This window comes from Eumetopias jubatus, unplaced genomic scaffold (genome assembly GCF_037043125.1).
Source record: "Eumetopias jubatus isolate StellerSeaLion01/CBP00866 unplaced genomic scaffold, mEumJub1_p1.0 scaffold_7, whole genome shotgun sequence".
Classification (NCBI taxonomy): Eukaryota; Metazoa; Chordata; class Mammalia; order Carnivora; family Otariidae; genus Eumetopias; species Eumetopias jubatus.
The window spans coordinates 135068506-135085526 of NW_028274813.1; the positions used below are offsets into that span (position 1 = coordinate 135068506).

General features: G+C 54.1%; 1 protein-coding gene across 1 annotated transcript in view; it reads left to right on the forward strand.

The window, feature by feature from the left end:
- Positions 1–3114: 3114 nt before the first annotated feature.
- Positions 3115–17021, forward strand: part of SYNM (synemin) — a 28455-nt gene continuing 14548 nt past the window's right edge. Inside the window, exons 1-2 of the mRNA XM_028122822.2 lie at positions 3115–4023; positions 11006–11130. Of these exons, the coding sequence (XP_027978623.2) occupies positions 3214–4023; positions 11006–11130 (935 nt within the window). The 5' untranslated portion in view covers positions 3115–3213. The remainder of the gene's footprint in view (positions 4024–11005; positions 11131–17021) is intronic.

The following is a 17021-nucleotide window of genomic DNA, read 5'->3' on the forward strand; positions in this document are numbered from 1 at the left end:
CCTCTCAGGCCTGCCACCCCCCCCAAAGGTACACCTGGGGAGTTGGGCACAAGGTCCCGGCTCTTGGAGCTCACGATACAGCTGGAATTTTGCTGTCTCCCTGGGGCTCTGCCCAGAAAGGGGTACAAGGCTCCTCCCTCTAGAAGCTCTCTAGGAACTACTGTGCTTTCGTCTCTCCTCCCTATCCCAGCTTAGGGAAACTTTTCTTGTTTCCTGGGAACCCCAACTTCCCTCAGCCTCCTGCTCTGCCATTCCTTAGGATTTCCTCCCCGTTTTGGTCTAGTCAGGCGTCCTCTTCAAGCTCTTAAAACTCGCCCGGAAGACATTTCTGTTTGGCTTTCTGTCTCCCCTCGGGCAATGGATTGGGGTGGGATGAACTACTTTAGGGACATCCATGAATCCTCCTCCCCGCATTGTTCCACCTTGCTTGGGAGGCCCATGGGCCCCGGGGCACTGTTCCGATCCTCCAAGGAGAGAAAAGGCCTGCTCTTCCCACTTCCCAAGCCCTACGCAAGCCCCACCCCATTTCTAGGGCTCTCCGTGAAATTCTTCTTGGGTGTCCTCTCTGCCTCCCGTCCACAGACTGGAGGAGGGAACCTTTGACAGAAGCGTCCCTGGAGCCCTTTCTAGGCTCGCCATCCTCACGCAGCGCCCCCTGCCGGGAGGTTGAGAAAATTGCCGCTCTCCTTCAAGGCGTGCGGTAAACTATAATTTTATTTTAACAACGGCTGTGTTTAACAACTGGCTCACAAAATTCCTGAAAGCTTAACATTTGGCTCTCACAAGCCGGTAGGAGCTGGCCCCAGCACACCACTGCTAGGTCCCGGTGACTTCCGGTTCCACAATGAGAGGCACGCAGGAGATGGGAGGGCAGGAAGAGAGGTTTAGGCTTTTCTTCACCTGCTCCCTCCTGGGGTGCATTCTGCAGCTCATTCTCCTCTAGGGCCCTCCCTTCCAGAGCTCCAGGCTCCTCCAGGCTCAGCCAACACTTTTCCCTCCGGCCCCCTAGAGTGCTAATGGCTTTTTGACTTCTAGCTCTTGCTAATTCCTGATGCATTGCATCCCATCAACGCCTTTGTAAATAGCCTTCTCATTACATCCCATTAATCATTCCCTTTCCTTTGAGTGTGCCTCTGTTTCCTGGCCAGACCCTGCCCGCTCAAGTTTGCTCCTGTGGTCACAACTTCTAATACTTCTGTTCCCCAATTTAGGGACTGTGTGTCCTCAGGCAAGTTGCTCAACTTCTCTGAGCTACAGTTTTGTGAGAATTAAGTGTGATGCAGCAGGACATTATTTTGAGGAATTAACCAGGGATACTCTTCCTATTCTCTTGCTATTTCCTGGTGCCCTATACCTCTTTTCCCAAACTAGGCCACTGCATCCTATAGCAGTCATTTCTCAAGGACAGGATTTAGAGCAGAAGTAGGGGGAAAGTTTTGACTTTCAAATTCTAAGATCCTGATGGGCATTGGGGCAAGGAAAACCTAATGAGTCAGAGCAAAGCATCGTGCTGGAAGACCCACCAGTCCCTGAGAAGGCCCTTCTATGCTGCCAAGCCAGGAGAGGTGGGCCCACAGAACCGCTGCTAGCCTGGCAGGTTGAAGAATTAAAAATAAATGGCTGCTGAGTCCAGGCAACTGTGCAAGCTTGAGCTTCCTCATAGTCCCCTGGTGTCCCAGTGTGGTCCCGAAAAGATGCTCATTACCGGTGGTACCCCCAGACAGGTCTGGGTGATGACATTGTAGCAGCTGTGTGGTCTGATTAGCAAGGGCCGGGTGTGATGTGCGCCCAAGTGAAAGGGAGAAGGACAAACAGTAACGGGGTCCAGAGTCCCGGCCCCACTCCCGGCCCCTTTACCTCCTCCCCCAACTTAGCCCTGGCAGAAACGGGGAAGAACTCTCAATGGAAGGATACTCACTTCTACCACCTGCAGAATGGGGTCTGTGATATGAGTCCTCTAGAAAAACGGAGGGCCACTGCTGCTCCATTTGTGGTTGGAGACTCATGCCTGTTGCAAGGCAAGCCCTGAAAGGTGTCTCAAGGGAACTTCTTTGGACCAACTTGCTGACTAACCCACCTTTCCATGCCAACTGCAAAATATCTGCCATCGGTGAGGGACTCTCCAGGCCTCCCCTAAGCATTTCTGTCCCCACCAGTCCAGGGGTCCTCCAACCAAGGGCCAGGTGTGTGTGTTCTCATGCCCCTCAAAGCCACCAGTACCGGTTAATTGTCATTTGTAACTTGAATAGCTGTCATGAAAACTAATGAAACGCAAGCGTGCAAAAGAGCTGTGGTTTCCGTGACAGTTGAGGCACGACGTTGGAAAAAAGACACCCGTCACATGAGGTGTAGCGGTGATAACTGTAAAAGTTCGGGGACATATGAGGTGTCTCGGGAAATTCTGCGCTGGGAGCACTTCACAATCTCTTTTAGTTCTCACTCTGAAAGAAAGAAACTGATATTGGAAAATGCAGACTATGTCCTTTAGGGGTAGTTTGTATAAGGCAGACGTGGAACCCGAGTCAACCCATGTCAAAAGAAAAGTCTTGGCTGTACATTGAAACACTGGCAAATGAATATGTATTTACGTATTAAGTTAAAATATACTATTTAACGTGCATCTGTGTATGTGTATGTATACTAGAGTTATATGTGTATATTATATGTGTATATATAATTTTTTAAAAATAGAACGGCCTCGGATCTTCAGGACCGCGGATGAGAAGTCTCCCGTAAGTGACCAGCTCTATCTCACTTACTGGAGGCTTCTGTTTCTTTCCAGCAGCGCCAGGACACCCGCGTGCTCCCGCTGCGCGTGTCGGGGCAGCAACTGGCACCTGTCCCCGGCATCCCTTCTCCGATCGCTGCCCAACGAGCGAGCCACCCGCCGGGCTGTTATAGCCTTACTGCCGGGGACCGGGACTCCAGGCCGCCCGGGTCCCGGGGCCGGGAGCCCGCGCGGCGCCGCTGACATTCCAGCAGGGGGCGCCGTCCGGCCGCAGTGGCCGCGCCGGGCAGCGCTCTGATTGGTTGGAGGCCGCGGCCCGCGCCCACTCCCGCCCTCCCCGTCCGCTAAGTGCCGCGGCGCGCCGGCTCCCGCCCCAGTCTGCGGGGCCTCCCGGGCAGCGGCGGGGCCGGAGCGGCTAAGAAGAGGGGATAAGACCAGGGCAGGAGGGAACCGGCCGGCCGGCAGAGCCCCGTACGCCCAGCAAGATGCTGTCCTGGCGGCTGCACACGGGCCCCGAGAAGGCCGAGCTGCAGGAGCTCAACGCCCGGCTCTACGACTACGTGTGCCGGGTGCGGGAGCTGGAGCGCGAAAACCTGCTCCTGGAGGAAGAGCTGCGCGGCCGGCGCGGGCAGGAGGGCCTGTGGGCCGAGGGGCAGGCGCGCTTCGCCGAGGAGGCGCGCGGCTTGCGGCAGCAGCTGGACGAGCTGAGCTGGGCCACGGCGCTGGCCGAGGGCGAGCGCGATGCGCTGCGGCGCGAGCTGTGGGAGCTGCAGCGCCTGGGCAAGGAGGAGCGCGCCGCCCGCGACCGCCTGGACGCCGAGCTGGGCGCACAGCGGCGCGAGCTGCAGGAGGAGCTGGGCGCGCGCGCCGCCCTCGAGGCGCTGCTGGGCCGGCTGCAGGCCGAGCGCCGCGGCCTGGAAGCGGCCCACGAGCGAGACGTGCGGGAGCTGCGCGCGCGCGCCGCCCGCCTGACCATGAGCTACCGCGCCCGCGCCCCCGGCCCCGCCGCGCCCCCGCCGCGCCTGCGGGAGGTGCACGACAGCTACGCGGTGCTGGTGGCCGAGTCGTGGCGGGAGACGGTGCAGCTGTACGAGGACGAGGTGCGCGAGCTGGAGGAGGCGCTGCGGCGCGGCCAGGAGAGCCGGCGCGAGGCCGAGGAGGAGACGCGGCTCTGCGCGCAGGAGGCGGAGGCGCTGCGGCGCGAGGCGCTCGAGTTGGAGCAGCTGCGCGCGCTGCTGGAGGAAGAGCTGCGGCGGGTGCAGGAGGACTACGGGCTGCAGGCGGAGGAACGGCAGGTCGGTGCGCGGGGACGGCCCCACCCCGGGCCGCGACCTGCGGTGAGGGCGGGGGAGCGGCGGGGCTCCCTGGAGCCGTTGCGTGCGCCCGGGGCGTGGCGCCGCCGACGGGTGGGGCCGGGCCAGAGCGGGGCCCGAAGGGCCCCCCCCCTCCGCGGCGGCTGGGCGCGGAAGGGCCCCCGCCCAGGTCTGCGTCGGGGCCTCGGGGTCCCGGCGTCTCACCAGCCGTGGAAGAGGAGCGCGGTTTGCGGGTTAGGGTGGCAGGTCCCGGCGGAGAGTCCCGTCCCTGTCATCTTGTTAGGTTGTCCGTTTCTTTAGATCTTGGCCAGGAGCGGGTGCATGCTGACAAAAGACCCAGGACCCAGCCAGCTCTAGGCGCTCTTTCAATTTCCTGTGCTTCGTGGACCGAATACGCATAAAAGTCCAGCAAGAAGCCCCCTCTGACTTCCAGAAGCGACGGCTCGTTCCTTCTCGGCTAGGTCTCGGTGTTGGGAGGTGTCTCAGCAATGTCAAGTCCTGACAGAGACAGCCCCTTGGCTCTAGGGCCGCCCTGGGAAAAACTTAAATAGTTTCCTAAAACGGTTTTTATTTTGCCAGAGTGATTTCCCAGGAGGAGGCAGCCGGTTTGGCTCTCTGGGCCACTGCCTTGTGTCTTCTTGGGAGGGGCAGTCACCTTCATGCAGAAACGAGCTCCACGGGAGATGTTTTTCTCACCGTCTCACAAGCAGACATCGGGTCTCTGGGTAGTGGAAACGTTGTGGAAAGGGGCTGGGTTCCTGTGGCAGGATGTAATATAAACGGGTACTATAAAAGTGCGCGGTAATAGAAACAGTTACTATTTCAGAGAAGCGAAGCCCAAACCTCTGACACTGACAGGGTGACACCTGTGGCCGATTATTGTCCCCGTTCAGTACTAGGCTTGGCCCTGGGCCTGCCTCCTGGAGGCCAGAGTTGAAAAATACCCCCAAATCGTACTCTCCGTGGTTCTCAGGGCGACAGTTTAAAATAACAGCCTCACAGATTCAGAAATATTTTAAGGGGATAATTTGTAGCTTGGAGTTAAAGATTTGTGGTAGAAGGATTGTGTGCTTTTTTTTTTTTTTTTAAACGCAGGGAGTAAAGGGAACACAGTGGCTTTGGCCTTGAGGACTGTGGTGATGTGACAGGTGTCCACAAATAATCAGCAAATATCTATTGACTACTCCTAGGTCCTGAGCACTGCCTTGGGGTTTCAGTATTCAAAGAGCTGGAGTCTAGATGGGAAATCCTATAAAGCACTACCATACGAAATTGTTTGGAATGTGGGTTTTGTTGGGCCTCTGCCTCATAATTTTCAAAATCACCCCCCCCCCCCCAGCCCGGGGTTGTAGGTGGAGCAAGGACAGGGACTGGCTGAAGTGTGTGCTGATTTCCAGCACTTACTCTAGACTCCGGAGTGCTTCCCTCGCCCATGATGAGGGCCAGAGAGGCTAGTTCCACAGGGCCCCATGCTCTGTTGAGCAGAAGTGAAATAAATAGCAGCTTAGTGTAGAAGAGACTTCCGTGGGGCTTTTAACCCAAAACAAGTGCCTGGAACCGCTGCTGCCGCCCCGAGGGCCCGAGCTGTTTCAGAAGGTTCGGAATCTGCTTCTTTGAGGTGTGTCAGGTGGGCCAAATCCTCACCATTCCCTTGTAGTCGGAACTCGCTTGGCTCATTTCGGACCCTGAAGCTCTGGTCACAGGGTTCTTTTTCAGGACCCATTCCCCCCTAACTAAATCTTAGTGCAACCTCAGATATGAACAGATAGAAACAGCATACTGCTCAGAGACAAAGCCCAAGTCCTGTACAGGCCACTCCCCCCCCCCCCCAGTCACCCCGCCCCAGCCACACCTGCCTCCGGGACACTATGCGCTGTTTCCATCTCAAGACCTTTGAAGGCAAGGGATTTTCTGTGTTTTGTTTTGTCCATTGCTTTATCCCCAGCACTCAAGAACCAGGCTCGGCACTCTACGTGCTCAGTAGTGGTCGGATGAATGAATGAACCGAATGTGTGTACCCTGTGAGCTGTTTTTATTACCCCTGTTCTGCAAATGGGGAAATGGAGACACAAACAGGGGCAGAGCCAGAATTCAGGCCCAGGCGGGGCGGCCAACTGATCCCCCCTCTAGACACTATAGAAACAGCAGAGGTGCGGGCTAGGGGTGTGCAGTCGCCATCACTGTCCGGCCCTCTGACACAGAGCTGGGAGGCTGCACCTGATGGGGACTAGCGGCGTAGTCCGCCTGGTGATACCTCTCTCATTGGAATTTGCTTCTTTGCCGTAAAAGTAGGGAGCAAGGAATGTTGACGGGACTTGGAATTTTTTTCACTTCCAATTTGTGTAGGTTTCATCACACTGAATGTTCCCTTATCCGTAGCTCGAATCTTTCCCCAGTTAGTTTTAAAGCCACCAAATTTCAAATTGCATTCCCAAAGATTCAACACCAAACCATGAGCATTTTTTTTTTAAAGGGTAAAAATACCAGGAGTTTTGTTAAAGAGTAAGTATCCGTGATTTAACCCCGAGCCCTTGATTTCTTCAGGTTCTACAGAAGCTCGTTCTGGGGAGACTGAAAATATCATAAAACCGGGTTTAACTGATATACTTTAGTAAATGTTTCATTACTAAGAGTTAGCCTTTATCAAGTGCTTCTCACGTGCCAGGTACCCCAGGAACCAGGCCCTTCACACGTATTCACTCTTAGTCCTCAGCGCGATCTTATGAGGTGGATACTATATTAGCCCCATTTCACAGATGATGAAACTGAGGCACATAGGTCACCTAGTGGGTAAGTAGCTAAGCCAGGGTTCTCCTCAGGTGCCAGTGTCTGAGCAACTAAAAAGGGACCCAACATTTCCTCTCTACCTTTAACCAGGATTCTCTCTGCCTTCAGAGAATAATGGTAATTGTGCTTCCTAAGGGCCAGCCCAGAGGGCCCCCATCCATCGGAAGCCCCTAAAATACTTTTTGACCCTCCCAGCTGGGTGTTGTCAGAATAGTTTTCGGGTCAGATGTGTTTCATTTACTTTTTGGGTACCCTGTGGTTTAGTGGGAACTCTCCCCTCCCCCACTCAGTGCCCACTGCCTTCCTGGTTCGGGGCCTCCTCGGCAGCCCAAGATCACCAGATGACGGCCGGGACTCTCTTTCTGGGAAAAGTGGTTCTTCCCCTAAGGCCTATGTGTTAGCCCCACCCCCCAGACCTGCCAGAGAGGTTTGCTGAACTGACATCCGAGATCACTTGAAGCCAGAGTAATAGACCCTGTCTCCCAGTTTGCCGGAAGAAGTTTGGACAAAAACTCAAGACACTTTTGGTTGACTCTAGCCTTACCCCTATAAACACTGAGATTTTTGCTTATGAAACTGAGCTCTTAGCCTTTTGAGGCTGACTATAAAAGGCGTCCAAGTCCCCAAAATGTGACTGAATGAGAACTTTCTTTTGACTGGAAGGGGGATGGGTTAGCTGCCCCACCTGGGCCTGAATTCTGGCTCTGCCCCTGTTTGTGTCTCCGTTTCCCCATTTGTGGAACAGGGGTAATAAAAACAGCGCACAGAGTACACACATTTGGTTCATTCATTCATCCGACCACTATTGAGCATGTCATGTGCCGAGACTGGTTCTTGAGTGCTGGGGATAAAGCCGTGGACAAAACAAAACACAGAAAATCCCTTGCCTTCGAAGGTCTTGAGATGGAAACAGTGCATGGTGCCCCGGAGGCAGGTGTGGCTGGGGCGGGGTGACTGGGGGGAGAGTGGCCTCTTCGGGACTTGGGCTTTGGCTCTGAGCAGCATGGGGAGCCGCTCGGTGACTCAGAGCAGAGCTGAGTGGTGACCCGACTGTATCTAAACGCAGTTTCTCTGGGAGCTCTGTGGGACAAGAGTGGGAGCAGGGAGAACTTTTTAGGGGACCTGTGTACTAATCAAGGCAGGACATGCTGGACGCTTGGGCCAGGGGCAGCAATGAGGGGCTGAGAGGGAGCTCTCCTCTGAGGTTGAAGCCCACCAGGGTCTGTGGATGGATGCAGTGGAAGAGAGGGGGAGAAATCCCAAGTCGACTCCAGTGCTTGTGGCCTCAACCACTGAAAAAAGGGAGTGCTCTTTGCTGAAGGGAGTTGGGAGCAGGAGATTTGGCCGATTTGGGTGGGAGATCAGAGTTCACTCTGAGATGCCTCTTAGATGCCCACCTGGTATTATAAGACATAATTCTGAGTCTGGAGTTGAGAGTATTATCTGGACTAGAGTTAGAAAAACTTAGCATTCCACTAATGCTTGTTATTCCAAATACATTGAGGTTTTGTGTCTCAGTGAGGTTATCACAGTATTTAAATTCCCTCAAGCTCTACCAGGCAGGATTCTGAGTGACTGTGACATTTGCAGGCTCTTCCTGTTTTGGCCGTGGGACTTGCTCAGCAGAGAGCAGCTCCCGTTGGGTGACGAGAAGGAGCTTTCTTTGGATCCACACCCCATCACGCTCTCCCTGGTACAGACCTACGTTGCATCATCACTTGTGATACCATCCAGAAGTTCCCGAAATAGCAACTAAAAAAGGTGACCTCTCTCCCCAGCTTTTATAACATTAGGTGGGACTGCTTTTGCTTGGTTAGAATCAGCATGCCGGGTCTCTTGCTCTAGTACCTCTGGCCCGGCCCACGGTTTGGAAACTTCTGGCAAAGTCAAAGCCGAGTTGAAGCTTGCTTCAACCGGCAGGATCAGTTACAGTCTCTGCGGAGACTGTTAAGAGCCAATAAGTTGTACTTACGTTCCCGCTTCCAAAAGTCAAGTAATTTTCCTGTGACAGTTTCAGGAGAGTGGAATCACACGGAAATGTGGTTGGAACTATACTTATTTTAACTGCAACACAATTTGGGTTTTTTTTTCCCCCTCGTATTTTGTGGGGTGCAGACCTATTCTGTGCCCTCTGGGAAGAGAGAGAATCTTTGTGCCTACCTCTGGTTTGGCATGACGGGGAGATCCTGACCTGCTCAGGAGGTTTGTGGATAGAGAATTGAGTGCACGTGATACTTTTTTTTCCTAAGCAGTTTAAAAATAATTGAAGTTCTCTTTAAAGAAAAAATTAGTACAGATTTCCAAGTGTTGATATTCAGGTTGCGTTTCTTGCAGTAGAAAGGAGTAATCTCTGGATGTTTATGGCTTATACTCCAACCTTAGACCTGGCATTATACTCCCTCTAAAATGGATTTTAACACCAAGACTTAACTATAGAATATCTGAATGTCATGGTTAAATTCTGGCAACCCTGTCAACTGAAATCAAGACTGAAATGGTCTGCGTTGGCGAACCTCACTGTCTACAATGCCAGTTTTGGAGGATATTAACATAGATCTACTCTGGGATACCACCCAGAGGTTCTTAAATTTACTCCTTTGCTTTAAAAGCTAAATGGTTTCAATTTTTGTTTTGAGCACGCTTTACATACACAAAGAGAACCTTAGCAGCAATCATTAGCTGATATAGAACTCTTAGGGAGGCAGGATTATTTACATGCTGATTGTGCATCTTTTAAAATGGTGGATCCAGTGTGAGATCTTAGTTTATTCGTTGGTTTTGCAGACCTTACGTATTTATTGCGGACCTTTAGCCTGGTGCCTTTGCTGGAGGGATTACAAGAGGAATGGAAATAGACTGTCTTACTTGAATTCCACAAAGATAAATGTCTAAAAATGTAGCCAGTTTAGTTAATTGTATTCAGAAATAAGGCTGTTTTCCATTACAGACCAGAAGTTAGAGAATATGGACTCATTTCAGTGTTTAAATATTTGCTCAGTTAATTATTCCCCAGAGCAACTAAAAAGTGTTGATGCAAAACTGTAACACAGAGTAATGCAAAACTATAAAATGGTACCGATGAAGCCACTGTGGTTATTAACTGAAAGATACTGTCGATTTAAAATAGCACATTTTTAAGGGGGTAGCAGGCAGTCTCTTGATCATTTCAAGTCCAGTTCACTGATTGTGTGCTGTGCGACTTCTAGGAGATGGGCATTTTTCTAGAGAGGGGGGGATGCCCGAGGTGGCAGGCCATGCCTTTCAGTGTCTCCCAGCCCAGGGGGGAGAGAGAGAGAGATGGACAGACACGGACAGACATAATTAGCCAGGTGTGAGTGGACGTGCCCTAAGGGCTGGGAGCATGACGTGAACACGTGAGGAGGGAGTGCTCATTAACGACGTCTGCTAAGTACAGTCAAGAAAGAAGATTTATATCCTGGTCCGCATTGACATTTATGCCCGGAAGATATTCCTGTTTCATCCGTGTAGCTTTTCTAGGTGAAACAAAGAGTTCTGTGAGTGTACCTGCTTAGTGTTGGGGGAAATCATGAGTGTAGGGGAAATTCTGCTTCAAATTGGAGGGACTTCGTTTTAGATATTGCAGAAGCCCTTCGTTCTGGTCGGGGCTCACTGAATAGCATCCTCATTGACCGGGGTGAGGTGTTGACTTTCCTAAGCAGCTGATGTCTGAACAGCAGAAATGCTTCCGTGAACTTCAAGGCATTCCTTCTCCCTAGAGAGTAGGAACAGAACAGCCAGTGCCCTGCCAAAATTGTCCATGTGCAATAATAATAATTAAAAAAAATGGGGAAGAAATACTGTATTTAAAATCACCCTTACAATGACTGCATCTTTTTTTTTTTTTTAAGGATTTTATTTATTTATTTGACAGAGACACAGCGAGAGAGGGAACCCAAGCAGGGGGAGTGGGAGAGGGAGAAGCAGGCCTCCTGCCGAGCAGGGAGCCCGATGCAGGGCTCGATCCCAGGACCCTGGGATCAGGACCTGAGCTGAAGGCAGACGCTTAACGACTGAGCCACCCAGGCGCCCCTAATGACTGCATCTTTAATAAGCCTAGAGATTTTTTTTTTCCATTTTGCATCCTGAACCGTTGGTACCTTCATTTGACCAGTCGGAGCTCCAGCCCTCTGATCTAAAAGCCCTTTGTTCTCTTTAGAGAGTGATCGCCTGCCTGGAGGATGAGAAGGCGGCCCTCACCTTGGCCATGGCTGACCGGCTGCGGGACTACCAGGAGCTCGTGCAGGTGAAGACCGGCCTCAGCCTGGAGGTGGCCACGTATCGGTAAGGTTGCCATACAGGGGCTGCCTGGGCGAAATCCCCCGTAGCCTCCGGAGTCCCCAGGGCTGTGTGATAGTCAGAGAGCAAACCCCTGGCATGGCCAGGCGAGGAGTCCAGGGCCAAAAAGAGAGGAGGAAGATTGGCGCCGCACTTAGACCGCCAAGCAGATGCCCCCCACGCTCCCCGTGATGGGGAGCTCGCGCTCTTGCCTGGGGTTTGTGTGTCCTGGGCACCGGGCAAGAGGTTTGCACCTGTCAACTCCTTGGATCCTAGCAATCAGGTACTGTATTTATAGGGGGACGAACTTCGTTCAGAGAAGAGAGGGAGCTAGAAACTGGAGGGCCAGGACTCAGACCCGGAAAGTTCTGCGTCCACGTGCCCGTCACACTGTGGCTTCAAATCCCAGGGCCCTGACGCCACTCCCCATGGGTTTGGCCTTGAGGCGCCGCATTTCTGCCAGATGAGCCTGGTACTCCAGGCAGTTGGCTTTGTTTGTTAAGATGATGACTTGAATTGGGGGTGAATGATCCGGATGAAAAATCTCAAAGCCCTCAAAGGGGCTGGATGCTGGGCGGGGCAGAGAACACAGTCTGGATTCCTCGGAGCTGCCTGTGGGCCAGAAAGTGATGCTACTCCTTGGCTTTTCCCCTTCCTGTCCCGGGGAGGGGGGGGGGGGCTGAAGTGACCTTTGGTTGGGGGTGGTGCCCCATATTTCCTGCAGATGTCATGCTCAGTGAGGACTGGTACAGGGGGCGCCAGATCTCAGATACTTAGAGCAGAATGACTTTTGAGACACCCACGTTCCCCACTTGTGAGGATAGTAACAGCAACTAACATCCTCGAGCATTTACTACAAGCCCTTTGCGGCTGTTCACTGCCCACGGTACCCTCGTGGGTGGATGGAAACCTCTCGCCCCTCTCACAGGTGAGGGCGGGGGGCCTGGAAGCCAGGGGCCCGGGCTGGTGAGAGATCTGTGCCTTGCCCACCAAACCATGTAAAGTGGGCACGATGCCCCCTTCATTCCCAGAGAGTATCAGAACATGAATCAGTCGTGGGTGTGACCGAGCTCTGGAAACTCTGCCTCTCGGCAGGTGGGTAAAAGACATGGTCATAATGCCATCTTCTGACAGCATCACCTGGAGGGGCTGCAAAGGGGACTAAGGTCCACTCCCTTGGTGAGAGGCAGAGCCCAGGCCTTGTTCAGCACTCCCTGCGGGCTGCCTATGCAGTCTTCTGACCATGACTTTGCTCTCAGAATATCCAAGTGGCCTGGGTTAAAAGACCGTATCTGGCTGGGGCATGCAGGTAGTCCGCCTTGCAGCCCTGGGCTAGCCTCCCTGTGTATTGCCTCAACCAGCCTCTCATCAGGGCCCTTCTGACCATCAGGGAAGAGGGAGCAGGCTATCGGGCAGTCCCTGGCCCGGGCCCCAGGCAGCCACTAAGGGGCCACCTGGTGGGCCAGTCGGTGACCAGGGAAGACACCAGTGCCTCGAGATAGAGCATGAGAGGGGGGAGGGTCAGAGGGAGAAGCAGACTCCCTGCTGAGCAGGGAGCCCAGTGCGGGACTCGATCCCGGAACTCCAGGATCATGACCTGAGCCAAAGGCAGTCGCCCAACCGAGCTACCCAGGCGCCCTCTTACGTGACTCTTCCTGTATTTCGTCTTGCTGCCTGCATTCTGAGAACAGGGAGGAAGTGCCCTGCCTAGGGCAAAGCAGCTCTTGGAAGAGCCTCCAGCTGGACGGAGGGGTGGGCAAGCCACTGGGGGCTCTGCTGGGTCCCCCTCTGAGAGCCGGGCTGTGGCTGGGTCCTGCGGAGGGGAGGGTCCTCAGAGGAGGCACCGGCCAGCTTGTCCTTCTCAAGGTCCATCTCCCACAATCTCCTTGGAAATCTCACGTGGTGGAAAAATCACAAAATGCAATCAAGCTGGGTCAGGTGATCGAAATTACTAATAAGGAAAACTTCAAAACAGGCTTTATTTGGGGGAAGGAAGCATTAATCAGGACTTTTTTCACTTACTAGTGACCGAAGCCCTTCTCAGACTGGCTCAAGCCAACAAAGGCATTTATTACTCGCTTGATGGAGAAAGTCCCTAGTTTCAGGCACAGTAGGTCCAAGCGCCGTTGACAGGGACAGTCCCTGCTGCTTTCCCTGGTCTCTTCCTCCTTTGCTCTGCCCACGCCATGGCAGGATGGGCCCCAGCCAGCTCCTGGCTTTGTCCTTGTACGCTTGCCTCCCTACTCAGAGGGAGGGGCTCTTTGTCATCCGTCTCAGCCGAACTCCTGGGCCCTGCAGTCTGGCTCCATTGGGCCATGTGCCTGTCCCTGCCCCTGGTCAGGGGGACAAAGTGCTCTGGAGCTCGGAAGGCCCCACCCTTCCAGGAGCCACACGGGTTGACCCTGGGATAGGAGGTGCCCCCAAACTGGCACTGTCCTAGAGCAGTTACGAGGTTGTCCCAGAAGACCCACATCTGTGCCCGTTTTAGGTGACATCAATGTCCCGTGACTTTTCCCTACAGAGGCAGTTGGGTCTTCCTTGTTGTAATAGTTCTGTATGTTGGATTTGGAGACTTTGATCTTGTGCTTTGTCTCTCTGGGATTTGAGCCCTTTCCTTCCTTGCTCAGTCCTGCCCCTCGTGCTCTGTCGTGAGAAGTCGGAGCGCCTGGTGGGCGTCTTGCCTGAGCATCCAGGGCCTGACTTTTTTGGGAGGTATTCCCACCCTAGCTTTTCTCAAGGGCATTGACGGGCAGCCTCTGTGCTCGTGTCGGCAGCCTGATTGTCAGCAGAGACAGTTGACGGCCTCTGTCTGTTCCTGGCATTGCTCTAACCCAATTAGGGATTGACTTGGCTACCTCCTAGGAATTTAGAAGGCCACAGGATTTCCAGGGAAGCGGGTGATTGATTTCACTGTATGTCTTTCTGACGTCCCAAGTTCGCACAGGGAAAATGAGGAGCCTGGCTGTGCCCAGCTGCAGATACCAAGCCCAGGGGTTAGAACAGCTCCATGCCTACCCACCTCCCCGCGCTCAGGATTTAGTCTGGGAGGTGCCCACAGACCTAAAAGACATACGGGCAGTGCAATATAACCCATTTCTTTGTACAAGCCGAACACCTAGTGTTTTTATCACTGCCTTGTGTCCTGCAGATAAGCCCTTGGCATCTCTTACGTGCTCTTTTTTTTTTTTTAAAGATTTTATTTATTTATTTGAGAGAGAGAATGAGATAGAGCATGAGGGGGGGAGGGTCAGAGGGAGAAGCAGACTCCCTGCTGAGCAGGGAGCCCAGTGCGGGACTTGATCCCGGAACTCCAGGATCATGACCTGAGCCAAAGGCAGTCGCCCAACCGAGCTACCCAGGCGCCCTCTTACGTGACTCTTCCTGTATTTCGTCTTGCTGCCTGCATTCTGAGAACAGGGAGGAAAATGCGTATTTGTGTTAGTGCCCTTCTGCTCGTCTGACCCCTTCACAGGGGCCCACTTGATCTTTATAAATCACGACCCACTGTCTTTGAGGAAGTTGAGCTTCCTTCCATACCCTTGCCCCAAGGAGTGCAGCAGGGAACCGTCAGCCTCTTGGGGACCACAGCCCAGGGCCCCATGCAGTGTGACTCCTCACCAGCCCTGTCCCAAGGCTGGCTGACGGTGTGGCTGACTGAGATCAGGTGGATTTGTCTCAAGGTTTTCCCTGCAGTGGCCGTTCCCCTGGTGTTGCGGAGTTGATGATTAGTATCTCATGTGTAAGGGAAGGGGCTGTGGCTCCTTCGAGTTGGAAGCACAGCCCAGTATAACTGGAATTTGTCAGCTATGCTGAGGCCAGCTCTCAAGTGTCACACATGCTTCCGAACCCAGATATTTGGCCCTTTCCGATTAGCCTTCACAGTGAAGAAGAAATACTGCTAACAGAATAGTATCATTTATAACTAAAGGTACACTTAGAGTTGATAAGTAAAGATGCAGTTTAATAAAATAATAAAATTCGAACAAAGCAAACTCCAGCATCTAAGGCTGGAAGAGCTCCTCAAACCTGGTGGGCCAGTCGGTGACCAGGGAAGACACCAGTGCCTTGTTTGGCGGGTGGGCGTGAGAATGAGCCCTCTCCTCCCGGGGCTGGCTAATGCTGAGATACCAGGGAGAGCACAGGGGAAGGTGGGCTGGCCCAGGGGCCTGGGCTCGCCCTCATTGGCCTGACCCCAGTGAAGTTACGTGGGGCTGGAGGGGCGCGTCCAGCCCGTACGTAGTCACGAGGCTATTCCTGGAGTGGGAGTGTTTACACTGGCTGGCGAGCAGGGAGAGGGGAGATGCTCTGACAGGACAGCGTGTGGTTCTCAGCCTCATCAGTACCTGGGGGTCACCTGGAGAACCTGATAAAGCATCGGCCCCTGGGCCCATTCCTGGATGTTCCAATCAGCTTGGCACAGGATGAGCCCAGGCATGGTGCTTTTGCAGCTCCAAGGAGGATGGTCAGGTGCGGCCAGGATAGAGAACCACGGGTGCAGGGCCTCACCGCTCCAGGGGCCCACAGACTGACGGCTTTGGCATCGCTGGGCGTCTCAAGCCTGTGGGAAATGCAGAACCTCGGGCCCATTCCAGACCTTCTGGTCAAGGCCGGCCCTGCAACAAGATCCCAGGTGATTCAGGGTGCACGCCACTGTCTACAGAGCATCCCGGGAGCATCCCAAAGGCACCAAGCTGGTCTCACCGTGGCCCAGAGGCGGGTGAATGATGGGCAGCCTGAGTGGTGTGCAGGGTGCTGCAGGGGCAGGGATGATGGATGAGGCCTGCAGCTCCGGCTTCTAGAAGATCACGTGGGAAGGGCTTCCAGGCCAAGGGGCCAGTCTGGGTGAGGACCTGAGGACTGAGCTCGCGTGGTATCTGTGGTAATGCCAGGCAAGCTTGGGTGTGGGGGCCTGGCCTGGAGGCATGGAGGGCTGTGTGTGATGGATGCACAAGACCAACAGATGTGAGGCCATGTTTTGTGAGTGGGGCCCGTGCGCTCAGGCTGCTCCAGAGACGTTGGCAGGCAGGGGGGCGCACAAACCTACAGCTAAGTGTGGCTTGGTGTTGAGGGTCATGTGCTGTGGACCAGGCTGCGTGGACCTAAGTCGCCCCCCGCACTGTTGGAAACAAGAAATGCCTCATAAGACACACAAGGGCAGGGTTTCTGGGGAGGAGAAGGGAGTTGTGAGAATTTGGGAACGCTTCAGGAGGGAGGCGAGATTGATCGGGGTCTTGAAGGATGGTGGAGATTTGAACAGACATGCAGGAGATGGGGAGTGGGGGTGGCACGTGGGGAGGGACCAGTCCACTTAGGTAAAAAGCCAAACCAGATGATGAAAGAAAGTCCCATAGGCAGGTCACTGCCAACGAATAGGGTCAGATAAAGACGGTTCAGAGGAGGGACCGAGAGCTTCCAGCCCAGGTTGGCAGGAGAGATTTTCCAAAGAGGTGAGATTTAAGTTGGCCTTGGCGGGGTGGGCAAGTAGGCGGCAGGAAGCGGACTGGCAGGAAGGACTCGGGAAGGAGCTCCAGGTGGATGAGTCAGATCGGGAAACAAGGGGAAAAAGGAGAGTGCAAGGTGGATGAGCAGGGGCCTGGGAAAGGGGCAGCTGAGGCGGACTTCCACTGGCAGTGGGGGGTGGGGAGGAGGGGGCTGGCGGCCTGCTCGCAGGAGGACTGGGTGCAGGGAGGCCTCGGGAGGTCCCTGCAGTCCTTGGAGATTCAGGCGGGGAGGAGCTGACACGGGGGTAGCCAAGGCGGCCTCTGCGAAGGCTGACCAAGAGCCGGAGCCCGGCAGGGAGGAGCGCTGGGCGCGGATTGGGAGGCTCCTGGATGGAACCCCTGGAAAATCTCTCCTGCCAACCTGGGCTGGAAGCTGTCGGTCCCTCCTCTGAACCG